The sequence below is a fragment of the Protopterus annectens genome, chromosome 13.part0, assembly GCF_019279795.1.
Source record: "Protopterus annectens isolate FY-2018-M chromosome 13.part0, PAN1.0, whole genome shotgun sequence".
In the NCBI taxonomy this organism is placed as follows: domain Eukaryota; kingdom Metazoa; phylum Chordata; order Ceratodontiformes; family Protopteridae; genus Protopterus; species Protopterus annectens.
The window spans coordinates 1,189,848,788-1,189,876,497 of NC_056747.1; the positions used below are offsets into that span (position 1 = coordinate 1,189,848,788).

At 40.3% G+C, this 27,710-nt stretch overlaps 1 protein-coding gene across 1 annotated transcript in view; it reads left to right on the top strand.

Annotated features, from left to right (window-relative positions):
- The window catches only part of LOC122788034 (parathyroid hormone/parathyroid hormone-related peptide receptor-like), a 916,427-nt gene that overhangs the window by 660,789 nt on the left and 227,928 nt on the right, over positions 1-27,710 (top strand). The window contains exons 10-11 of the mRNA XM_044054954.1: positions 15,378-15,438; positions 16,787-16,853. Of these exons, the coding sequence (XP_043910889.1) occupies positions 15,378-15,438; positions 16,787-16,853 (128 nt within the window). The remainder of the gene's footprint in view (positions 1-15,377; positions 15,439-16,786; positions 16,854-27,710) is intronic.

The window sequence follows — 27,710 nt, forward strand, 5'->3', positions numbered from 1 at the left end:
CCTATCTGCACATCCCCATGAGGGAGTCTTGCAGGAGATATCTCCACTTCAGGGCAGGCTCTATGCACTATCAGTTCTCTGCACTTCCCTTTGGCTTATCTACTGTGCCCAGAGTATTCACATAGTGCCTGGCTCCAGTCATTGCATACTGCAGGCAGAGAAATATCCAAATGTTTCCATACTTGGATGATTACCTGATTCAGGTGGACAGTCAGGAATTACTACTTCAACACCTGGCATTTGTAAAAAGACTCCTATCTTCATTGGGGTACACCATCAACGAAAAGAAATCACAACTGGTGCCCAGTTAAAAAATTGTATTCCTGGGAGCAAGCTTGAACACAACTTCCCAGATGGCATTTCTCACTCTAGAAAAATAGATCTATTTGAACAACTACTTCAAACACATGGCCACCAAAACCCAGCTATCTGCAAGGAAAATACTGCAAGACCTAGGGTTCATGGCCTCATGCATTCTGTCAATTCCATATGCAAGACTGCATATGAGGAAACTTTAATGGTACTTAAAAAGTCTTTGGTGCCAACATTCTCAGGAGCTGGAAACAGCCATTCTGATCATTCCTTGTCTAAGGGTAGAGTTCCTTTGATAGGCAGAAGCATGCAACCACAATAAGGGACTGTCATTTATTCAACCCCTCGCCACCCAAACCCTGACTACAGATGCATCAGACTATACATGGCAGGCAAATGCATTCAGAGAAAGTGGAGCCCAGGACAAATTTTCCTGCACATCAATCAAAAAGAGATGTTAGCTGTACAGCCTTCAAATACCTAATCCTTCCAGGACAGCTGCTGATAATAACAGACAACACCACAGTTATGCGGTACATAAACAAGCAGGGGGGAACCCATTCTTACCTACTCTGCAGGTTAGCCATGGCACTGTGGAACACAGCCTTGAGCAACCAAGTGCATCTGCAAGCTCAGTTCCTGCCAGGCAAACAGAATTCACTGGCAGATGACTTAAGCAGAAATCTCCTGGACGCATATGAGTGGAAATTGGAGCCCAACACCTTCAACCTTCTAATCCAGAGGTGGGGGACATGGGAGGTGGACCTCTTTGCCTCCCCCGAGAATCACCATTTGAGCAAATGTTGCACCAGGAACCCTCACAGCAGGGCCTGGAAGAGGGATGCCTTATCCTTCAAATGGGAAAACCTCTCAATTTATGCTTTTCCACCTCTGCCTTTTCTCTCAAAGGTACTACTCAAGATCAGACAGGACAGCCCAAGGGCAATTCTTATTGCCCCAGATTGGCCATGCCAGCACTGGTACTCACTCTTATGCAGTCTGACAACAGTGCCACCCTGGCACCTTCATCAGACACCTTCCCTGCTGTCTCAGCAGGAGGGACAGATTTTGCATCCACAGCTACAAATCCTAAACCTTGCAGCCTGGCTTATCCCCTGAATACTCCACCAGCAGCCCTCAGCAAGCAGGTGCTGGACGTCATTCTTGAGGCCAGAAGGCCTAGTACTAGAAAATCCTATGCTGAAAAGTGGAAAAGATATTGCTCTTGGAGTCAGTCTCAAGGAAAGGACCCAACTGTGCCCTCCGTACCTCAAATACTTGATTACCTAGCAGAGCTACTCCACAGAGGCCTATCCTTCTCCTCCATTAAGATTCATGCCTCTGCCATCTCAGCTCATTATAATACTGAGCCACCTCTATTCTCTCACCCTCTCATCAAACAGTTTCTGAGAGGGGCTAACAATTTAAGGCCCCCTAGGAGAGCACCCATCCCTGTCTGGGACCTTAACTTTGTAATGGAAAAGCTCATGCTCCCCCCTTTTGAACCTGTAGCTTCAGCAGAGATAAAATTAATTTCTGGGAAAACAGTCTTGCTTTTAGCCATAACCTCAGCTGGAAGAGTGTCTGAGTTACAGGCACTAATGGCAGTGGAGCCCTTCATTATTTTCTATGCTGACAGGGTTTCCCTCAGGACTAACCCGTCCTTTATGCCTAAGGTAGTCTCCAGTGTGGCTCTAAACCAAGCCATCCATTTGCCAACCTTATTCCATAATCCTCAAAATAAAGGGGAGAGGATCCTGCACTCCTTGGACGTGCAATGAAAGCTCAGGTTCTACCTTGACAGGATTAAACCTTTCAGAAAATCTGACCAACCACTAGTCAGCTTTGCTACAGGAGCAGAGGGCAAGGCCATTTCAAAGCAAACCATTTCCAAATGGATAGCACACTGCATCCATTTCTGCTACAAACACCATGGAAAACCTACCCCACAGGGTATCAGAACACATTCCACTAGGGCTACTTCCACCTCTACAGCATTTCTCAGGGGAGTCCCTACCAGGGACATTCTGGAAGCTGCAACCTGGAGTTCTCTACACACCTTCACCAAGCATTACCACTTACCGATTTTTTCTAAATCCAGAGCTGGATTTGGTACAGCAGTCTTACAAGGCCTGCTAGCCAGCCCTAACTCCTCTTGAATGCCTCCACCCTTCCTCAGCTTTGGGAATCAACCCAAGTGTGATGACTGCAACAGTGAAACATGAAGAACATAGTACAGTTGTGTACACTTACCGTAAATGTAGATGTTTGAGTGTATTCACTGTTGCAGTCCTGGTTTTCTTCCCTCCAGCCCCCTGTTTTTCTCTATCCTTTCTACCTTTTCTCTGTATGGCCATTTTTTATGGCAGGGGTATTTACTTTTTACTGGTGGTGTTCCACACCATGTGCTACCTTCTTATTTGGGGGGCTCCTGACATCTGAGGCAAGAAAAACTGATGTAATGGCATTGGCTGCCTGTTTTATACCCCTGACGACCTGACATCATGGAAGAAGCGACAGCATCCGATGCAGAAATCCCAAGACTCTGGTATTTGGGCCAACTAAGGGCTACCTGCAGGCAGATAACCCAAGTGCGATGACTGCAACAGTGAATACACTCGAACATATATATTTATGGTAAGTGTACACAACTGTACTTTGTGAAGTACATTATTACTTCTAATAGCCTTTATGATTGTCTGACAGTATGTTGCAAAGTACATTTTTACCCCAGTAGGCTTTATGATAGCTTAGTCATCCAATGTTGTGAAGTACCTTTTTTGTGATTGTTTGATCATGTGTTGTAAAGCATACGCTTTTGGGGTCATACCCCCTGCCACAAACCAACTTTACAAAGCTTAAGTTCACCCTCCATGCATTCTGTCAGGAGCTTGAGTGAAACTCCATATATATAACATCAGATCTGATGTTATCAACTTTCATTCTGTCCTCAACTAATGGGGCTTGGATCCAAGTCCTTGGATCTGACTCAGCCATTGTAAAAGCTTGTAGCAATCTTGAACTCTGAAGTGTCTCCCTTACCCAGAATGCACCACTCCCATTACCTCAGATCTCTTTTGCCACTTCCAGCGAAAAGATTTGGTTTGCTGTTCTCTCGAGCTTTGGTGATAAGTAGCTTTTCAAAACTTAATTTTTGTCTTCATTTACTTATTACCTATTTTACAAAGTTTTTTGTTTATTTAGTTAGTTTTTCTCCCTTACTCTTCCAGCAAATCTCTGTTCTTTCTCCCTTTTTACCGTTTGCAGTATTTATGGTTGCTATTGTTATCACCCCCCCCCCTTCTTCTACGTTTTATCATAGTCTTCTGTACCATTATTGGTACTTTCTTCCCTTTCTTTCCTTCTTTCTGCTTAAAAAAAAAAGAAAAAAAAGCTTTCTCCGTTAAAAGTTGTGGATGGTCACAGTTCAATCTATTCTTCCATTTCTGGAGAAGGATGACTGGATGTGCTCAACAGATCTCCAGGATGCCTACTATCATATAAAAATGAACAGACAGTCCAGGAAATTTCCATGCTTCCGGCTAGGAGCCAGTCATTACCAGTGCAGGGCATTGCCCTTTGGTCTCACCACTGCCCCCAGGGTGTTCACCAAATGTTTGGCAGTGGTAGCAGCTGACTTGAGACTGCACAGATTCTGGGTGTTTCCTTACTTAAACGACTGGCTCATCTCTGCCCTGACCAGGCATCAACTCATCATGGCAAGAGAAAAAGTAATCCAGATTTGTGTGTGGTTAGGAATAACAATAAATTAAAAAAAAAAATCACATTTTCAACCATCAAAAAAGACTAGTAACCATTTGTAGCTTGCCCAATGTAAGGTGAAACTCCAATGACAAAAGAAACACACCAGACTCCTCCAGCAGACCACAACTGAAATGAATGGACTGGAAACAGCACAGCTGAATAAACAAAAGTATAATTTAATTTCTAAGCATTTTGACCTTCAGTAAAGGCATCATCAGAGATAAAAACAGAACACAACAGAGTTGCTTCCTCTGTTCTGTTTTTATCTCTAATGATGCCTTTACTGAAGGCGAAAGTGCTTAGAATTTATTTATTTATATATTTATTTACATTTGTTGACAGAGAAAGTCTGACTAGGACAGAGCCTATTTTCAGCAGAGGCCAGAGAGAAACACTCCAAATGCATGTCTTTGGAATGTGGGAGGAAACCGGAGTACCCAAAGGAAACTCACTTGAACACAGGGAGGACATGCAGACTCTGCACAGAAAGCACGCCAGCCAAGATCCTCCTGACATCAAAATTCCTTCAGAGAGCTGTCAAGTTGAAGAGCAAGGTCATTGTCATTGCCCCCTTTTGGCCTCTACAGATTTGGTTACCTTTCCTGTAGCCTCATTTGATCCATCAACCCTGGATTCTGGATTCCAGTTCCAGACCTGCTGTCTCACCCAACAGAAATGATTCATCTGGATCTTCCAAAGCACAAGCTGACATCTTGGTTTCTCCATTTCCAGTAATAGCCAGACAACCTTCCCCTGTTCGCTGAATTCTATTATCTTTCCTCAAACCATCTACAAGAAAAACGTATGCTAGCAAATGGAAAAGATTTGTGCATTGGGCACTTTAAATGAAGTGAACCCCTTTTCTGCACTGATTCACACTATTCTGGAGTTTTTTTCATTGGGGCCAGTTCTTCCACGCTAAAGGTTCAATTAGCAACAGTTTCCACGTTTGTCTTAATGGGTCTTCCCTTGCTTCACATAAACTCTGTAAGACCTTCCTATGTGAAACACTTCTGTTGAGTCCCCCAGTTAAAGATCCTACTCCACAGTGGGACTTAACTCTGGTACTGCAAGCTTTGGTTTTTCTTCCCTTCAAACCTGCAAATACTTGTGATCTAAAATTTCTGTCTTGGAAGACCTTATTTTTGGTGACCATTACTTCTGCCACACGAATTTCAAAAATTCAGACTTTGTCGGTGAAACCTCCATAGCTAATTTTTCATAAAGATAGAGTTACATTATGAACTAATGCATCCTTTTGGTCCAAAGTTGTATCAGAATCCAACATTAACCAATCTATCAAGCTACCAGCTTTCTTCCCAAATTATACAAACAAAGGTCAATATTTGTTGCATTCACTAGATGTGCATAGGCAATTGTGTTTCTACTTACACAGAACAAAAGATTTCAGAAATTCAGATCAATTAGTTGTTTCCTTTGAAGAACAGAAATTGGGCAGGCCAATGTCTAGAGTTTCCCTAGCCAAATTGCTTACTAATTGCATTTCTTTAATGTATGATAAATTGAACTTGCCTTTAAATAAGCAATTGCTTGCTCATTCTACAAGATCAATAGCTTCCTCAGCCTTTCATTCAAGAGCTTGCATGGATAATATTTGTGCAGCAGCAACTTGGGCTTCACCTCACAACTTCATCTCTCATAACAAGCTGGATTTAGTTTCTAGATGTAGGGCTTCATTTGGCTCAGTGATGCTTAGGAATATCCTTCCTTGAGGAGTAGAGTAGGTGGTGACTGTCCCATCAGTTGAGGACCAAATGAAAATTGACCACATCAGATAAAGATGTTATGTACTTGCAATAACGTTCCATCTGTGTTGTCCATTTTCATTCTTCCTCAGCTCCCCACGCACCAACCCCCAACCAATGTTATCTGAAGAGCGAGTGGATAGAGACAGTCTTGGAGTCTTTCCCTTGTCTTTTATGAGTCCGGATATAGCTTTGGTTTCTCTCATCTGCTATATTTCTGCTTGAAATATTTTCTATATGACTAAAGAATTCAGACTTTTGCTATATTCTGCAAACAAGATCTGAGGTAATGGGGGTGGTGCATTCTGGGAAAAGGACAAGCTTGAGAGTTCAAGGCTGCCACAAGCTTTTACAACAGCCAAGTAGGATCCAAGGGCTCAAATCCGAACACCGTCAGTTCAGAAAGAATGAAAATAGACAACACAGATGGACCGCTAGGGTAAGAACATAACTTCTTTTTAGAGAGCCAAAATCTTAAAGCTTTCTTGCTGCCAAAGTGTACTGCTTCAGCAGTCAGCTAGTAATCCTTCAAGACTAGGCATATAAGTGTCCTGTTGGGAAATCCTTCCACAGAATTATTTTTCTGAGAAAAAATGTTTTTTTTTTTGGTCAGATTTATTATTTTTTTGTTAGGAAACATGTATGTTTTTGACAATCACTAGTAGTTCTAGGGAGATTTATTGTGTGAATACATGTGTGAACTGACTGCAAAATATCTATTTTTGTCACCGTTTCTTACATTTATGCAGCTTTGTGCATCAGAGGCAGCATATTGTTCTTTTGGTGACTGTCAGTGGTTTTCTTACCTCAGAACTACCTTTTACTGACTCTTTCAAGCTCCACCACCCATCTTCAGGGATGTCTTCTTGGTTGGACCTATGGAGCAGGTAATGGTCTCTGTGGTGCTTCTTTCCTGTCTCCAAGAATAAGAAAGTAGTCAGGGAGCCACTGGGTGCCAGGGTAGCTGCATCTGTGTCTCAGCTACTAAAGGGTGACTGCTGTGGCTGGACATGGTTCCTCAGACTGCTCATCTTTTTTTGCCTTGGTCCCACTGGTGTAGTACCTATAGTCACTAAGGACCAGGGGAAAGCGCATCCTCTGAGGCTGTAGGTATGCCCTCCATTGGCATGGGAGAACCACTCTCGTTGGTCTTGGGAGGAAGGGACAGGTGAAGGTGCTTTTTCTGTCAGATTTATTAGTTTTTTGCTAGGAAACTTGTATGTTTTGGACTGTCATTAGTAATACTGGAGAGATTTATTGTGTGAATGCTTGCATGAACTAACTGTGCAAAATATCTATTTTGTATACGTTTATGTAGGTTTTATGTGTTAGAGGTAGGATCCTGTGCTTTTGGACCCTGTCATTTGTTTTCTTACCTCAGAGTTTACAGACTTTCAGACTCCACTACTCATCTTCAAGGCTGTCTTCTCAGCTGAATGTATGGAGCAGTTACTGGTCTCCATGGTTGCCCACAAGAAGAAGAAGAAGAAAGTAGTTGGGGAGTCTTTGGTGCCAGGCCAGCACCAGTTGTGCCTTAGCTGCTGATGGGTGACTCAGCCTTGGCCTGACTCGGCTCCTCAGACTGCTCATATTTTTCCCTGCATCCTTCTGGTTCATTTGAACCAGCTCATCAGACTGATTTGAGGTTCTTAACATGAAAGACTGTTTTGCTGTTTGCTCTGATTTCTGCTGAACGTATCTGAGTTACAAGCTCTTATCCACAGTGACAGGGTTTCTCTGAAGACAAATATTTAATTTATGCTTTAGCCCTGAAACAACTCCCCTGGTTAGAAATACCTCATCTCTTATCCTATGCCCAGCTTACAATGGCTCATATGCTACTATACCAACCTGAAAAAAACTAGTCCTTCAAAAAATACTACAGTCTTACTCCAGTAATCATGTCTTATTCCACTAATAAATCACTATCAAAAATAGCCAAAGCCAATAATGCTGTAAGTGGTTCACTTTACTCAAATTATATAGTAAAAAAATCGAACCCACTCCCTCAAACTATCAGATCTACAGTTAACCCTGCTCACTTTAAAAAAAATACTCAAAAGTCATCTAACTAATGCATGGCTCTGCCCATGCTCCAGCCCTGATTAGCTAACAGTACTTTGTTATATTGTCCTACCTTACTACTCTTTACTACAGTGGCAAGGATACTCCATCTAAATGTAACCTTTTTTCCATCCTACTTTTCTATACAGTAGTATGTGACACCAACAACTGTGTTGTACTCATAACATACGCATTCTCTGTAATGCCTCTGTTAAAATTTCTGTATATAAGGAAAACTACAATGTATCCATGTATTCATGCTTTGCTAAACTTTGAAATATTTGTAACTATATAACGTCATTTGTTTTGTGACTGTGGAGCTTTTCTCCTCGGGCATCTGCTGCAAATGGGTTTCTGCCCAGTTGGACTTTCCCTGTAAACAAATGTCAAATAAATGTTTAGGGGCAATCATATTTGTAATCTTTTGTGAAGAGGTAATTGGGAAGATGTTGTGGTATTTATATAATACTATGCAGGATATTGGCAGTAATGTAAACAATAAGTCTTACATTATGATATAGGTGGTAGTGTATAGAACAGGGATAGTATAGCAGTAACCCATGCCTGGGTGTGGGTAATGGTGGATTTACCCATGGTTGGTGTGGTTTGGTCATGAGGGCGAAGCCTGAGTGGCCGAACAAAGACAACCGTGGGTAAATCCAGCATTACCCATACCCAGAAGTGGGTTATTGCTATTATACAATGACATTATTTAAGAAAAAAAATTATTACTTTTCTTAAATAATGGCATTGTATAATGCCTCCTTGCTGCCCTTCCACAGCTGTCTGGTATTCTGCAGCAGTTCTGATGTACTGCGCATGCGTATGCTTACGCAGTACATTAGAGCTGTGGATGGAAGCAACGGAGAAACCAGCACTGACACTAGTATTAATAAAAGCATTGAGATTAAAAGAAAAAAGATTAACAGGGATGTGAATGCTTATGCTAAAGCAACTGCTTACACCCCACCACCGTTAGTGCCTGATGCCATGGTTGTCCAAGAGCGGCCACCTGGCCCAAGTGCTTCGAGTGGAGACACTGACTTTGAAAATGAGGATGATATAATCATTCCCCAAACAACAGAAGTACGCCGAAGTGAGCGCATTCATAATTATCAACAGCAGAATGGCCCAAGGCGGCAACCAAGTGTGTGTGTGTGTGGGGGGGGGGCTCTATTGCTCAGAACAATATGAACAATCAAATAGGAGACAATTTTCAGCAGGGTTTTCGGAGTACCCACACCTGCCAGCAACAAACAACACAACCAAGGCACGACAAGAAACAAGCCCCACAAAGGAGGCACCAAAACAAAAGGAGGAGGTAGTCCAGTGCCTACCCAAAGTTTTAGTGAATACAGAAGGAGACTTCCATATCTTTAATTTTAGCTCATTGGAATTTGATGAGGAAATGGCCAATTTGTTTGCCAAAGGGCTGACTTTTGTTCTGGACCACAATGCTGATGTAGTCAAAACTGTTATAGACTTGAAAATGTTTGTTCATAAACTCAATCTGACTTATGAACTGGGACAAAACTCTGGACTTACCAACAGTTTAAGTCTGTTCAACCCGCCCCTCCAAGCGTCATTGGCTATGTTTGATAAAATTTGTGAAATGGACATTAGGCATGCACTTAATTGTAGTGTAGCTAAGTATAACAGAAATAGAAACATCACTGTTAATGAACGGGATCTTCTCAAACTGTTTAATGTATGTAACGTGAGGGTTATGAAACCCGATAAAGGAGGTGGGCTGGTGTTTATGGACCAACAGGTCTATGAAACAAGAATGTTGAGTTTATTAAATAGTGATGTATATGTTAGTGCAAGCCAGAATGAGCTAAATGGGGCATATAATAAAATTAATAGCATGTTGAGCGGCCTTTTTCTTGAAGGGAGCATTGATGTGAATACATACCATTTTTTGACCATGCCAGCCCCAGTAGTTCCAACATTGTTTGGTGCCCCTAAAATACATAAGGATCTTAATAGTCTACCCTTTAGACCTATTGTGGATGGTAGGGATTCTGTGACATATGCTTGTGCCAAGTTTGTTGACTGCAAGTTGAAACCATTTGCTAAGTCAGAGACACAAGTATGTTGAGAGTCTTGGCATTTTTTGGAAAACATTAATGCACTAGAGTTTAATGAACATCACATTTTCCTTACAGTTGACATCAAGGACCTCTATACCTCCATTCCACATCGAACAGGAATCAAATGGGTTAGAGAGTTCCTTCACATAAGAGGGATGGAACATCAGCAAATTAATTTGATAGAAGTTCTCCTTGAAATAATACTGGATAATAATTATATTCTTTTTTCAGACAAATTGTTCCTCCAAAAGAGTGATATTGCAATGGGCTCCCCTTGTGGGAGCAGTTTTGCTAACAGTGTCTTGGCCTATTGGGAAAGGTCCTTCCTATTTAACTGTACAACATACAAAGAACATGTGGCCTGGTACACAAGGTACCAGGATGACATGTTCTTTTTGTGGAAGGGGCCGGTAGACATGATTAATGGGTTTATAACTGAAATGACTTCATTTACTTCATTCTTGGAATTTACATACCAAGTAAGCCAAAATGAGGTTAACTTTTTGGACATCCACCTTAGTAAACACAATAACAATAGGCAATTTAGTTCTACCATCCATCGAAAACCCTCATACTCTAATATGTTCTTACATTTCACAAGTTGCCATCCCCTCCATCAGGAAAGGGCAGTGGTTAAGGGACAGGCAGTAAGAGCAGCGAGGATGGTATCCAATTTCGATGATTTCTTAGAGGAGTGTAATCTCCTCAAGGAAATGTTCTTAAAAAGAGCTTATCCTTTACCCTTAATCGATCAAGTGATGGAAGAGGTGCGTAATAAAAGATCAATAGGGTATTTTCAACCTTTGGTACAAGAAAAACAAGTTTACACAACCCCACCAGTGGGGAATGTTGTTAACATTTCCCAGGGAAAAGAAAAGGTATTGAATGGGGCAACTAGTTTTTTAACAACCTATTCCCTAGATGCAAGCAGCATTAGGGAGATTATATGTAAAAATTGGTCTTTAATACAACAGGATAACGAATTAGTCCAAATGCTGGGCACAATACCAGCTACAACATACAGAAGAGGTCTCAATTTGAAAAACTTGGTTGAGAGACCGAAAATAGCTTTAAGAGGCTAAATTGGTATGTTTAAATGTGGAAGATGTGCCCAATGTAAACATATTAAAGTGACTAATAAGGTTAACATCAGAGATAAGACCTATCCAATTTGGGGTAGACATACATGTGATTCCCAAAGGTTTAGTATATGGGGCTGTCTGCAACCAATCTGAAGGTTACTGTATTGGAAAAACAGAACAAAAGCTCAAGCAAAGGATATACGAGCATCAATATAGCATTGATAGGCAGATCAGTACAAATGCCCTAGCAAGGCATATAATAGAACACCCAGACCATAAGTTCAGTTTTATTGTCTTGCAAAAAGTAGACCGTAGCAGCAGGGGTGGCCCATGGCAACTTAAACTCAAGGAAATAGAATTGGCATGGCAGATCCATACCATGGTTTATATTATGCCGGGTTTAAATGAATATGTATCTATCAAATGTTTACTCAAAATAAAAGCCTTAGCTAGATAAGTATTACAAGCCTTTTTGAATAAATAGATCCATTTAGAATCTTTTAATATACATGGTTTTAAAAGTTAGTAATTTTAAAGTAACTATGGTACCATCACAAGGCTGGGTGATTTGGTACTTTTAATATTGAGATAAATTAGGTTTGAGAAAGTTTATTGTCTAAGGTTTACTGATTTTAGAAAAACCTATGTAAAACAAATCTCTGGTTCACCAAACAAATTGTTACTTGTGGTTTTTTATTGTTGATTGTTTTTTACTTAATTAATTGCTTGATTAGACTAACACTGTGTATAAAAGGCATTCCTTTTCACATGGGAGTGTATCTTGTATGTTTTTCGATGGTCTGAAGAAGTTGGCTTACCTTTTGCCAACGAAAGCGCTTACCAATAAAGGAGTTTAGTTCTACAAATCCGCTCTCTTTTTTTTTTTTGTTGCCATAGATGAATGTGTAACCATTCAGAATAATGCTGGTTAGAAAAAATAGAATGGGGGGTATAGAAAGGAGAGAACACATTCAGAAGCACAGCTCTCAACTGTCCAAATTTTCACAGAACGTCCAGATTTTAGCTTCATATTTTTAGTCTGTTCCTCATAAAATATTGTTTTTTTTTGGCAAATTATTGGCAAATCATTGAGAACTGAAGTCAGAAAATAATGGCATACATTTGAATTTCAGATTTCATACCTTGAAAAATTCATGCTAATGCAAAACCTCAACTCTTGTTTGCAAGTGCAATATTTAAAAATTGGCCCTATTTTGGGGCCTTTGTCCCCCCCATTATTTGTGGATTTGTCTAGATTTCTTGCTCTAAGAGGTTGAGAGGTATGTAAGAGCATCATGCTGCTATATGACTATGTAAGCTTGAGTCAGATACTCACCTCAAGCATTGTAAGAAAGCAGTAGAAAAGGAGTATAACAGAAAAGAAGAAGCTTTTAAAACTGTCTACACACAGATGATGAGGCTCACCTAGAGTGCTTTGTGAAGTCCTGGTGACCTCATCTTTGCAATGCACTAAAGGCAGTTAAGTGTCATCCCAGAACAGGTATTAAAAGTGGTACAAGTCTGCTCTAGAAGCCATATAAGAGAGGACAAACTAATATGTACTTTTTATGAAGAAAAGAAGATAAAGGGGGTTCATGAAAATGATTAAATATCTTGCTGAATCCAAATGAGTGTCACATCATCTTCCCAAAATGTAATGTATTAGAATAAGAGGACAAGTGAGAATCCAGATATACAGATTAGGCAGGTAGCACAGCAGGTTGGAAAACTTATACACTGGGTGGGCAAGCTAACCTTAACTGCATCAAAGTCTAAGTTTTTATGTTTGCATCAGTCAACTTTTGTGGAGCTGGTCATAACAGCTGTACTAAAAGCTTCTCAAATAAAAAAAATTGTTGATTATGTGTTTAGTGATGCTAGAAGTACTCTGTTTCTGAACATGGTGAAGTGAAATGTTTTCCCAAGTTGGACTTACTTTAAAAGACATTTAAATATCTGGCTGTCAGGGATGCTGTAGTTTTCTAGTTTTAGTGATACTGCTCTAATGTGATTAGTATTTAAAGGTCATTCTGGTTCGTTTCTCAGCTGGTGCGCTTTTGTATGGAGTCTGCATGTCCTCTGTGCGTTCACATGGGTTTTCTCTGAGTGCCCCACTTTCCTCCCACATTTCAAAGACATTCATTAGATAGATCAGGGACTCTAAGTTGTCCTTAGGTGTGAGTGCGTGTATGTGTGTGTGGAATAACTATATCTGATGTTCTTCCTTGTCCTGTAAATTCTGTGAATAGAAGTGGCTGTCCATGAAGGTCATTCTAGGACTTGGCTGCAAGTCGTAAGAGAGAGAGAGAGAGAGAGAGAGAGAGAGAGAAACATTCTGCATTGGCTAGGGGACAAGCACACCAAAAAAAAAAAAAAAATAGGAGAAATTGTGCTCATTGGGAATGCATGTTCTAATCACGACTTTTGAAATATTGTGACACTAGTGCACAAACACAGAGGCAGTTGTTCACGTGGCTATCATGTTTCCAGAGACACTACAATTGTAATGATCCTAGGTCACTGGATTGTATCAAAACTTTGTGTTGTTTTGCAGGAAAACAGTTTTGTGAGGAGTGCTACCTTTGATTAATTTAGGTACCAGGAGGTGGCCTGGCATGAAAATTATCAGTACAGTATGATTCAAACCCAGCAGATTAGTGTTCTTGTGTAACTGTAAAATGAGAGCGGACATGTAATTCCAATAGTTAAACATTAATGACGTGACCAAGCATTCTGTATCAACATAACTGTGTATTTGTTTTAAGAATCATACTATTTTTTGATAAAAATAAATAGAACTGATTTATAAATGCAATATTGCAGTTTTAATTGCATAACAATGGTGTAGCATCCAGTTCCCAGTTGACAGCAGCTTTATAGTGCCAGCCACTTTCTTCCTAGTTTCCTGTGTTCTTTGTTTGTACCTGACTAAAACACTTAGATCTGAGCCAGGCCAGCGATGTATGACTTACCACTCACTTCGTAGATCAAAAGATGAGAAGACATTTGTAATCAAATGCAGAATCTTAACCTATTCAGATTGTAACAGTATGACAGAATATCATCCTTCACAGAAATATGTTTTAATTTTGAATAAATGGGAAATTATACAAGTCAAATAAGGTTATACTAACAAAATTTATCAAACACATTTTTGCTGTTTTACTAGAATTTCCTCTTTGACTTTAAATGCTGTTGTATCTCACATGGAAAGTCATACTTTATTCTTAGAATGCTTCAGCTGGGTTATCTCTTAAGTGGATGTGTTGAGAAGATTATTATTCAACCTGCAGTAAGGAGAATGCTTGACCTTTAAGCATTGCTTGTCACATGGCCACACAGAGACATCTGCAAGACCATAAAGGCAATTCTTACTCAGATTTCTATCTTGAGTCATGTTAACTGCGGGTGCTGGGTTATAGCATATGTGTTATGTCTATTCAACGTATTAGCTATTGTGAGAGCAAGAGACAGATCTCATTGTTTCAGAATTGTGAATAAAAGGCAGAAAGTTCTCATACTCACAAAGAAAACTGGATGATTTTATGCGTGATTTTCATTAAATAACTATTAGTTTAAAAAAATTACCAGAAGCAGTGCCTTATACAACCATTTGGGATATAATTCACCCAGTAGAAGTGTGAACTTCCTTGGGTACATAGAGATATACTTCTTTTATCGGTCTATTGCCTGTAGGTATGACTCTTGTGATTTCTTTCCAAAATATCACATAGTTTGTATGGCAGTAATGCTTGTAGCAATTTAGAAGACAGTTTTAAATTGTCAGATTTGTAACTACAGGTAGCAGTAAAATGAAGAGTAATGATTTTGCAGTTTAATGACTGCCTCATGAATAACCAAGTGATCTTCTCTCTAGAAAATCGTTCTGCTCAACACTAGTTATATCGGTGATCCTGGTACTTCTGTAATTGCATTGCAAATAGATAATATAAAACTCTCTTAAAAGTAAATTATTTAGCTTTTGTTGGCTATACATAGCTGCATAAATAGAGCAAAAAATTGGGAAAATGGATGTAGCTTCACCCGAACATATCTTCCAAGAATAGATGGATAATATGGTTGGTTTCACAAGTTTATTTACTGGTCTTAGACAAGGTAATATCACATAGTACAAGAAATCTGTGTAAGGAAAAAGAACAATTAAAAACTAAGATATGTTTCATTCTGTAATCCTTCATGGAGACATAGGTTGTTCAGCATTTCATTTTTATAGTGTTTATGATTCTGTGAAAGAAAATGTACTGCCCTTTAAAGGAGTTCTCCTTTAAATGTAGGTGTTCCTGCAGTGTTTGTGTCGATATGGGCAACTGTGAGGGCATTCCTAGCTGATACACAGTAAGTATACTGTGAACTTTATTTGGAAATATTACTTAAAATGTTCTATAATAAAATACTTTTCCTGTATTTTCTCCATTTTTCGTAGGTTTTTCACATCCACTATTTATTGTACAGAGAAATATGCCATTATTATTAATTTTTCTAGTAAACGTAAAAACCTCTCAGTCATCTTGTAAATGTTAGCGTGTTTTTCTCACATAATTTCCCTTTTCCCATCTGTGACTGGGAACCAGTGCCTGACCATATTTCAATAATTCACACACGCACTGTGTACTGTGGGAGAAGAATCCTCTTTGCAGACACTGGACTGCTTGCATTGCAGCTTTCAGTATGTACTAGCCCCACTGGACATACTAATGTGCTGTAGCTTTGTTGACCTGCTCCCATTGGACTGTGTTTAGCCTCAGACCCATGTTCATCATGATGATGTGATTGACTGTTACTGGGTTTGTGTCCGATTATTCCAGATACAGTGGATAGTACAGTCACTAAGTGGTTAAAGTTTCTGCTTTCAATTTAATGAGTCCGAAATTTCATCATAAGCCCAGTTACTATTATTGAGGAAGCTGTATGTGCCTATGTATGTTTTCCAAGTTCTTCAGCTTTCTCCTACCTCCTGAAAGCATGTCACCTTGATGACATGGATATTTGTACAGTGTTCACTTACGGTTAACAAGTAAATTAATGTCTCAGTTTTATTCCCTAACTTTTGTCCACTATAGGTCAATTATCTAACCCATTCTTCTCTCTGCGGCCTTTCTTTCAGCTTTACTTGTAATTTTGCAGATAAGAACTAAATCCTCTAAAGAAAGCTTCCTGTGAAAAGACAGGCACAGGTGACATTGTACTAAAATTGTAGCAGAAAGTCTTTTAGCCTTTAACATTTCCCTGGCATTTTCTGTTTCTTCCCAGACTTGATGGCCAAAGTTTTAGCAAGGTGACAAACTCTGTAGCTTCATGAATGCCTAAAGAGTATTTCACTGCTTTGGCATTGCAGGCTGATTCAATTTAAATGTTCTACTCTGAGTGCAGATGTGCATTGCAACATAGGAGTGAAGCATTAGTCCTCTCATATTGGGGGAGATACAGAGAGTAAGATGGAGGGAGTGTAAAAGAGTAAGCGAAATAATTTAGAGAGGGAGAGGGTTCAAATAGTGAGAGACTGTGCAGGATACTGTTGGACTTTTGGGGCAAACCCACCCTTCTAATGATTCATACTTTTGTCAGAAGCAAGCATTTTCAATGATGATTCTGCAACAGCAGAGATGATTCAGATAATGTATATAAAGTATATTGTAATATATGTATTAAAGGCAGGTGCTTATCTATTCTTTGTAAATTTCAGGTGCTGGGACCTCAGCGCTGGTAATCTAAAATGGATTTATCAGGTTCCAATCTTAGCTGCTATCACGGTAAGAAAATTCTTGTTTTTCATTTCCAAACTGTCATAATAACAGAAAATTCAGTTGCTTAGTTGTTCATTGACTATTCGAAATAACTGGTAAATGGAGCAAATAATCCTAGACCTTAAAGACTCCCGTAATAAAAGCGAACTTTATTAGAAACCAAACAAATGAATAAGCGCTTTCTTCCAGCTTAACTGGCCTTCATCAGATTCAAGTAAGCAGTAAGAAATAACGTTCTTATATACGTACAACCACAGGAAATTAATGAATTCAATCAAGGAAATGATGTAACCTTTCAAATAATTCAAACAAAATACACATTTCCTGTATACCATATATGTACATATGTATACAATATGTAAACAAACAAGTCAACTAATAAATAATACATTTTAAAATCACTTAATAGATACAATGTTCTTTAAGTATTAAAAAAACTGAAAAAATGCTACTATTTAAATGACTTATTAAATGTTATAAATGTACATAAAATATCTAATAAAAAGTATAGCATATGCTTGAAATAAAAAATAAAAATATTAAAACAATAAAAACAAATCAAGCCCTGGACTTTAAGATAGGTTTCAGAGAAATGTAGTAATTTATTCCTGGGGGGTTTGAACCATTTAACTTAACTTGCCATATAATTTCTTTCTCCTCCAACAAGAGTTTGTCATCACCACCCCTGGGATTAAAAACTACTTTTTCAAGTATTGCAAAATGAAAATTGTGGTTAGAATTGTTTGACAATATATGTCTAAACAGAGCATTGTTTGTATTTTCCTTTTGAATATTATATATGTGTTCATAAATTCTATTTTTTAAAAGCCTATCTATCTTCCCAACATAAAATGCTGGGTAGGCTGTACACATAGCTAAATATACCACCCTTTTAGTATTACAATTCCCTGTCTGAAATACTATCCTATTTCTACACTCATTTTGTAAATTTACACACTTTTCCTCATATATATATATATATATATATATATATATATATATATATATATATATAAACACACAGGTTGCAAGGTCCACATTTAGTTGTTCCTTTGACCACCTTTTTATTATTAGTATCTTTGTGGTTGTTTTCCAATTGGAATGTTATATTCCTGCCAGTCTTATAAACAAACATAGGTAGATGTCCCAGGGAATTATAAACATCGTTGTTACCTCTTAAAATATTCCAGTTCATACATGTAACATCTTTTATAACGGGTGAATTAGTACTGTACTTTAAAACCATAGCTTTTTAAAAACAAGTGTGATTTTGATTATTGTTCACCTCCTGGTGTATGAGGTCTTCACCCAACAATGGTTTATAGAGTACCCCCCATTCATTGTGATGACACATAATCAATAGTTTCTTCCACTAAGTAAATGGGGTAACCTCTGTCCAGAAACATACTTCCAATCAACTTAAGTTCTTTAATAATATCTTCTTGGCAGGAAGTCATTCTAGCTGCCCATATACATTGGCCTTTTAAAATACTTTTTTTCTGCAAAAAAGGATGGCAGCTTTGAAATTCCAAGTAGGAATTACTAAAAGTAGGCTTACGATATATATTAGATTTAAAACCTGAGGACGTGTGTGAAATGTAAGTGTCTAAATATGACAAACCAGTATCACTAAATGAATATGTAAACTTAAAATAGGTGCAAATATTATTCAAGTAATCAATAAATTTGTGAATGTCTTCCTTGTCCCCCCTCCATAAAATAAAAACGTCATCCAGGAAGTGTACATAAAGGGTGAAATGATGTTTAAACTCACTGTTAAATACATGTCTGTTCTCCCATTCTATAAGTACAAGGTTAGCAAATATGGGGGCACAAGAGGCCCCCATAGCTACTCCTTTTGTCTATAATATTCTCCCTCGAAGTAACCAAAGTTGTTTTCTAACACTATACTCATTTAATCCCAGGGGTAGTGATGACAAACTCTTGTTGGAGAAGAAAGAAGTTATATGGCAAGTTAAGTTAAATGCTTCCCCGGGAATAAATGATTACATTTCTCTGAAACCTATCTTAAAGTCCAGGGCTTGATTTGTTTTTATTGTTTTAATATTTTTATTTTTTATTTCAAGCATATGTTATACTTTTTATCAGATATTTTATGTACATTTATAACATTTAGTAAGTTATTTAAATAGTAGCATTTTTTCAGTTTTTTTAATATTTAAAAAACATAGTATCTATTAAGTGATTTTAAAATGTATTATTTATTAGTTGACTTGTTTGTTTACATATTGTATACATATGTACATATATGGTATACAGGAAATGTGTATTTTGTTTGAATTATTTGAAAAGTAACATCATTTCCTTGATTGAATTCATTAATTTCCTGTGGTTGTATGTATATAAGAACGTTATTTCTCACAGCTTACTTGAATCTGATGAAGGCCAGTTAAGCTGGAAGAAATCGCTTATTCATTTGTTTGGTTTCTAATAAAGTTCGCTTTTATAGTGGGTGTCTTTATGGTCTAGGATTCTTTGCTCAGTTTGCCAGTTATTTTGTGGAGTTGTGATTGGATCCTTTAGTTTTTTTACATGTTCATTGACTATTTACAGTATCTGAAATCTCCTTTATCTGATGTTGTCAGTTTTCATTCATTCATCCACCACTGGGTTCAGATTCAGTCAGCGGATCTACCTCACTTGTTACTAAAGCTCGTAGCCACCAAAAACTCTTGAGCTCCTCCCTTTCCCATAATGCACCAACCCTAACATTCCTCAGATCTTGTTTGCCACTTTAGTGTGAAGACGTGGTCACCTTTGGCTCTTGAGCTAAAATAGTATTTTGAATTCAGATAAGTGAATTTTCCTTCTGTAACTCTTGGTATTGTATTCTTTATCCTTTGTACCTCCCTTTCTACACTTTTTAGTGTACCTGTCTTACCACTGTTGGTGTTTCAACAATTTATAACCTTTTTTAGGGTAATCTTTCTACCATCACTTTTTTTTTCTATCTTAAAAAAAAAAAACATTCTTACTTTGCTTCTTTTATTAGCATAGGAATAATTTCTGAGATAGCCCCTATGGGTTTTAAAAAATGTTCGGAATGTGAACATAAAATTCTGCTTTTTGATTCTTACTTATTATGTGTGTATTGTTTAGGCCTTCAGCACTTCAATGTTGAATGCAGAATTTGGCAGGCATTTAATCCTAGGGCCTTGACTGATTAGAAAAATAAATTAATATTAAAAGGACGTCTTCCTTCTTCTTTTTCTGAAGCCTTATCTGGGGCTCAACCCCCACCTAAACACAAAGAGTCTTCTAAGCTTTCCTGATCCTCTACACCATCCTCAAATCCCACCATAGAACCACCAAGGAAGAAGGCCAAAAAATCAGATCTGAAATCTACTCCTGCTTCAGAGTCTGACAGTGAGTCAGCTCTGTCAGTTCCAATCTTCTCTGAAATGAAGCTGTTACCAAGGACTACATAGTCCCCTTCCCTGGATCTAATAAAGTCATGTGTACCTTCTCCCTTCCTGGATGTACGCTGATGCTCAAAATTCCCTTCACTGGTATCTTCTTGTTCTTCCAGGAGTCTCACTGAGGCAGATGTGGACAGGATGATGATGAAGATCCTCTCCGTGCAAATACAGATGGGACTTATTCCGGCTCCTACCCCATTAGGTCAGTTAACCCTTATAAGCACTACACCACCTTTTTCGGCTCCTTCACTGATCTGAGCAGTCATTTCGATGGCATTGGATCCGACTCTTTTGGGGCTACCAACTTCAGATAGAAAGATATTCTTCTGATCTGAAGCTTACTCCAAGTGCTCCGGCCCCTACAGTTTTGGATCCATATGACTCTTGGAGCTGGGGTGTCCCTGTCAGGTCTGTGGTGTTAGAGTCAACTTTAAAGTTTTCAAAGCCATTTCTGCCCCACAGAGCTTTGGCACTGGATAGCTGAGCTCTGACCTCTGCCTCGGGTAGTTTGCCTTCAGGGCAGGGGGAGCCGAGGAATCAGAAGCTTGGTTTCTTGGTTCCATTGGCTTCCTTCTCCCAGAGCGGTCTACTTTTGAGGTAGCGGAGAGGGTGCTTTCTGCTCCTGCAGATGTATGGTTCTTCCCGCCTCAGAGCATCCATCTGGATCGCACATATCTTTGCTCGCTGAGCCTCATTGTTCTGGTTCACAGGGACAGCCTACCCAAAGTCTCCAGGATACCCAGTAGGGTATTACTATTTCCTCCGATACCTCTCCGGAACATCCCACTGAAGAGGTCCCTAGGAAGAGAAAGTGTAAGAGGAGGCACTAAGATTCCCCTCAGGAATCTATCACTGAAGACACTGATTTTGATGAAGGGGAGGGGTCCCTAAGATCACCACCTGAAGACATCTCCTTTGGAGACATCCTTGAAATCCTAAAGCAAAGAGGCGGTTGGCCAGTACATAACCCTTCCTTGGAGGAGTCAGTGTTCCTGGAGGCTTTTGGGTCTGGCCCATCTATCCCCCTGGGTGACTCCACCCACCAATGAGCACATTGATTTGGTCTCTCAGTGGGAATGGAAGGAACCAGATAATCCCCAAATGATTGGATTGGATTCTGGCACCACCAGCAGATAGGGAATTTTGGAGCAAGGGAATGCCTGTAGATGCTATGATCATGGTAAAAACCACTAAGAAGGAACTTGCAGAGCAGAGTTTCTCTGTCCATCCCCATAACCGGTTGTCTAGGGCAATGGACAGATTTGGGAAGCATGTGTGTGCTCTGGCAACATTTGCTGTTAGATCTCTGAACCACCTAGTCCATTTTACAAGACTTCAAAAGGATTTCATAAGGGAACTATCAAATTCTCTTTCTGGGACCACAACCGCTGAGGCTCAGGCTTCTGTGGCATCGCAGTTCGCTACCCTGTTATTGATTTCTGACTCATCCATGAAGTTTATCTCACATGTGGCTGAAGGTACTTCAAGGGCAGCAGGTTCAGGCATATCAATAAGGGGGCATGTCTGGAAGTGGTTGTGTGATTATGCGGAGCCCTTCAAGTCCTCATTCATCAATGCTCCTTTTGGTGGCAGTTCTCTGTTTGGCCTGAAAGTGAAGGACATGCTCTCCAGGTGCGATAAAGATGGAAAGACCCTCTCTGCAGTGGGTGTATGTTTTTTGACTCTTCTAAGGACCTTCTCAAGGAATCAGTGAGGTGGTTGAAAGATGTGGTTAAGGTAGTCCCAGGGTCCTTTCCAAGATCCACGTGGAGAAAGTTCCTCCAGGGCAGAGGGGGGGGGACTCAAATGGAAGACACCACCCTCCTGGCAGAGGAAGGCCCACAGAACCAGGGGTCCAGAGATTCTTTTTCTGATAGGCCCTATCAGTGCTCCTGAAAGGAGGCCTGATTGTCTCACTCTGGAGGCAGTTGGGGGTCACTTTTCCCTGCACCAGAGAGCCTGGCTAGAAATCACAAAAGATACTTGAGTGCAGAAAATTATATCCAGAGGTTATGTAATTCCCTTTCTCCTTCCACCTCCACTTCTGTACAAACTTCCTGATGTACCACACAGTCAGAGGAAATCAGCGGCAATAGAAATTCAAAAGCTGTTAGAAAAAAGAGTAATTCGTGAAGTCTCACCAGACCAAATAGGATCCAGAACTTACTCAAGATTATTTTTTAGTACCAAAGAAAACAGAGGATTGAGACTAATTTTGTATCTCAGTAATTTGAACAAGTGAGATGTTCTTCGTGTTTCACTGTTGCAGTCATCTCACTTGGGTTATCTGCCTGCAGGTTGCCCTCAGTCGGCCCGAATACCAGAGTCTTGGGATTTCTGCATTGGATGCTGTCGCCTCTTCTATGACGTCAGATCGTCAGGGGTATAAAACATGCAGCCAGTGCCATTACGTCAGCTTTTCTTGCCGAGAAGAGCCCAAAGCAGAAGCAGTTCACAAGTGTCAGTTGGTCGCTACCTGAAAGTTTCATTATTCGAGTTTCAGACCTGAAGTCTTCTAAAGCTAAGTACCCCGTTGAGGATCCTTTTTTCTTGCTCTAACCGATGTCAGAAAAAGTTAATAATTGTCTTGCCTGTGGAAAGCAAATACCTCACAGAGGTTTTCATTCTTACTACGTCACCTGTTTAGGCCCAGACCATGACGTTCCTTGCCGTCGGTTTTGTGCCCGGTTCAATGCCCAAACTATTCATCATCAGGCTATCTTTGTCGCTAAATTCTTTCGCTCTCATTCTCCGTATTCTGAAATGGCTTCAATAAGCCATCCAACTACAGATCTTCCGAAAAAACATAAGGATAAAGATAGAGACAGACTGCATAGGTCCAAAACTGCCAACGATGCTTCTATTAAGCTAGTCGCCAGTCTGCCAGTACTCAGTCAGGTGCTTTTACAGCCCCTGATACCTGCTTCTACAGATTTGCAGGCCTCTACTGAGATGCTTCTTTGACTATGGAACCTGCAGATGTCTCTACCTTGGATGTGCCCATAGCCGCTGTGCAGGCACCGGCTTCTGAGGGGTATTCAAACCTTCAGATGTTCGTATTAAACTGACTACTTCATTTCTGAATAAAACTACTGAATTTCTCAGGCCCAGAGTTCACACTACACCTAGGAAACCGATGACCAAAGCGTATTCTCAAGCTCCCATGCCACAGAAACAAATGCTTAGAATGGCTGAAGACCTTATTACTTTAATTAGGGGAAGCCAGCCTTGCTCCTCTAAAAGACAAAGAATTGATTTTCCTTCTGATTCTACAGATCATGAGTCTGATGACTCTGACCCCACAGATTACCAGGACATACCCTTATCTACCGATGAGGATTCAGATACAGAGGATTCCATTCCCTCTGCCTCCCCCCAGAGGACTTTTCTTTCAGTGAAAACATGCATACCCTCAGAGATCATTTCCACTGGGAGTGCTAGGACTACCCACAGTCCAAAAAGAGACTCAGGGAATTTTTAAACTTGCCTTAACACAGGCCTCTAGCTATCCCCCCCTGTTCTGGAAATTGTAGATGATGTGTTCATGGAATCCATTCTTACCCCTGATAGTTTGCCACCAGCTCCTAGAAAGCCTGACAGGTACTACAGAGTACCTGACTCTCACAAATTTCTATTTAAAAATCCCACTGTGGATCCAGAGACCATTTCCCAGGGACCTAAAGGTATTAAGGCTACTACAACCAAAAACCCTACCCCTTCGGACAGGGATTCTAGGGCTTTAGACAGATAGGTGAAGAAGGTATATACCTCTGCAACTCTTGCCGTCAGGGCTTTAAATTGTCAGTTTCACAAGTTGAAGTACCAGCAGCATATTATGGAACTAATTAAACAAAAAATGATGTTGATTCCTGATTGTGCAGAACATAAAGATTTACAAGTTAATGCATTCTGCAAACCAAGTTGGAAAACATACTTTGCGGTGTGGTTTTGATGTCTTAGAAGCAACTTGCAGGGCTGCTGTCACTGGGTCTGTTCTTAGAAGGCATGCTTGGCTGAAGGAACAAATCTTGCCAGACCATGTCAAAGCAAAATTACTAGATGCACCATTAAACCAAGAACATTTGTTTGGCACTAAAGCAGAAGAAGTTCTTAAAAAGATGGAGGAAAAAGCTAAATCTATGCAAACTGTTAAAGATTTCCTACAGGTACAGCCTCCTAGATTCAGTAGGCATTGGCATTCAAAAAACTGGTCCTTCCCAGTCCCTCCCAGACCTTCTCAGTCCAAACCCAGGGGCAGCAGAACACCAAGACTGCAGTCTCAGGGTATGCACAGATCTAAACAATGGAGTGCTCCCACCTCAAAAACAGGGAGTGGTAAGCCATCTCTATTATGTAAAAAGTTCACAATGACTTGTCCTTCATCCTTCCCAGCCATGCCCAAGTACTTGCACCCCTAGGAGGAGAACTCGTCCTGCATGCAAAAATCTGGGAGTACATTACCCAGGACAGATGGGTCTTAAACATTGTATTCCAGGGATACAGATTCTACTTCGACTCACTGCTAACCCCAAGCGGATTGCCAGACCTCCCCCCAAACCAGTGGGCAGAGGCCCAAAAGCAAGTACTTTCTCTTCTCAGTATCAGGGCTATTCAGACTATTCCAACAGAGCAAAGGGGACAGGGTTTCTACCCCAGACTATTTCTGGTGCCCAGAAAAGAAAACTCTTCGCACCCTATCCTGTATCTGTCAATTCTCAACACCTTCCTGGTGGTACCAAAATTCAAAATGCTTACTGTCCAACAGCTGCTTCCTATGCTAGCCAAGGACTCCTGGCTGGTCACCCTAGACTTAAAGGAAGCTTATCTGCACATCCCCATTAGGGAATCTTGCAGGAAATAGTTACATTTCAGGGCAGGCTCTATGCACTATCAGTTCTCTGCACTTCCCTTTGGCTTATCTACTGAGTCCAGGGTATTCACAAAATGCCTGGCTCCAACCACTGCATACTGCAGGTAGAGAAAAATTCAGATTTACCCATACTTTGATGATTGCCTGATTCAGGTGGACAGTCAGGAATTGCTACTTCAGCACCTGACATTTGTAAAGAGACTCCTAACTTCTCTGGGGTATACCATCAACGAAAAGAAATCACATCTGGTACCCAGCCAAAAAACTGTATTCCTGGGAGCAAGCTTGAACACAACTTACCAGATGGCATTCCTCAGTCCAGAAAAACAGGTTTATTTGACAAACTAATTCAAACTGCTGGCCACCCAAACCCAGCTATCTGCAAGAAAAATACTGCAAGCCCTAGGGTTCATGGCCTCATGCATTCTCCTAATTCCATATGCAAGACTGCATATGAGGAAACTTCAATACTACTTAAAAAGTCTATGGTGTCAACATTCTCAGGACCTGGAAACAGTGATTCCTATCATTCCTTGCCTAAGGACAGAGTTCCTTTGGTGGGCAGAGACCTGCTGACACAATGAGGGACTCCTTTCCACTCAACCCCCTGCTGCCCAAACCCTGACAACAAATGCATCAGATTTTGCATGGGGGGGCTCACATGGCAGGCAAATGAATTCAAAGCAGATGGACCCCCAAGACAAATGCAACTGCATATCAATCAAAAAGAAATGTTAGCTGTACAGAATGCACTGACAGCCTTCAAATACCTTATCCTTCCAGGAAAACTCTTGATAAAGACAGACAATACCACAGTTATGTGGTACATAAACAAGCAGGGGGAACTCATTCCTACCCACTCTGCAGGTTAGCCATGGTTCTGTGGAACACACCTGCCAAATGTAGCTAGCAGGTATGACTGGTGCAAGGCAACCACACATATTCAAAAGTAAAACAAAAAATACAGCGAGCACCTGAGGACTCCATACTGAAAAAATATATTTATTTCATCTTCCAATTCCACATGCAGACCGGTTTCGGCAAAAAGCCTTCTTCAGTGGTAACTTTCCAATTTCAAAACTGTTTATTATAGTATCAGGAACAACAATTATGACATCACTTCTCTAATTGCTTAATTACAAAATCTAGATGCACAATCAAACACAGTACAAAATCTTTGAATATGGCTGTATATGTTAATCATATACATGCCAATCAAAATATCAGTATAATCAAATAAACTAAATATTATACTAGATTATTTATAAGTAGATTTACTTCATAACTTATCACACAGCCTTGAGCAATCAAGTGCATCTGCAAGCTCAATTCCTGCCAGGTAAACAAAATTCACTGGCAGACGACTTAAGCAGAAATCTAATGGACCCACGAGTGGAAACTGGAACCCAACTCATTCAAGCTTCTAATCCACAGGTGGGGGACACCAGAGGTGGACTCTTTGCTTCCCCCCAGAACCATCAATTGAGCACATTTTGCACCAGAACTCCCCACAGCCAAGCATGGAAAGTGGATGCCCTATCCTTTACATGGGAAAACCTCTCAATCTATGCCTTTCCCCCTGTGCCCCTCCTCTCGAAAATACTACTCAAGATCAAACAGGACAGGCCAAGGACAATCCTGATTGCACCAGACTGGCCACACCAGCACTGGTACCCACTTTTACTCAGTCTGACAGCAGTGCCACCCTGGCACCTGCATCAGACCCCTTCCCTGAAGGAGGGCCAGATTCCTCAGCTGCAAACCTTGAACCTAGCAGCCTGTCTCATTCCATGAATACATCACCAGCAACCCTCAGCAAACAGGTGCTGGATGTCATCCTTGAGGCCAGGAGGCCTAGTACTGGGAAATTCTGCCCAGAAAAGTGGAAAAGATACTGTTCTTGGAGCCATTCTCAGGGAAAGGATACATCCGTGTCCACCTTACCTCAAATCCTAGATTATCTAGCAGAACTGCTCCACAAAGGCCTATCCTTCTCTTCTGTTAAGATTCATGCTTCTGCCATCTCAGCTCATTACAATACTGAGCCACTCCTCTTCTCTCAGCCTCTGGTCAAACAGTTCCTGAGCGAAGCTAACAATCTAAGACCCCCGAGGAGAGCTCCCACTCCAGCCTGGGACCTTAACTTTGTACTAGAGAAGCTCACACTTCCCCCCTTTGAGCCTGCTGCTACATTAGAGTTTAAATTCCTCTCTTGGAAAACAGCCTTACTTCTAGCCATCACTTCAGCAAGAAGAGTGTCTGAGTTGCAGGCCCTTATGGCTGTGGAACCCTTCATTATCTTCCATGCGGACAGGGTTTCCCTCAGGACTAACCCATCATTTATGCCAAGGTGGTATCCAGTGTGGCTTTAAACCATTTACCAACCTTTTTCCCTAATCCTCAGAATAAAGGGGAAGGGATCCTGCACTCCTTGAACATGCACAGGCAGCTTAGGTTCTACCTTGACAAGACTAAACCTTTCAGAAAATCTGACCAGCTGCTAGTCAGCTTTGGTACAGGGGCAGAGGGCAAAGCCATTTCAAAGCAAACCAT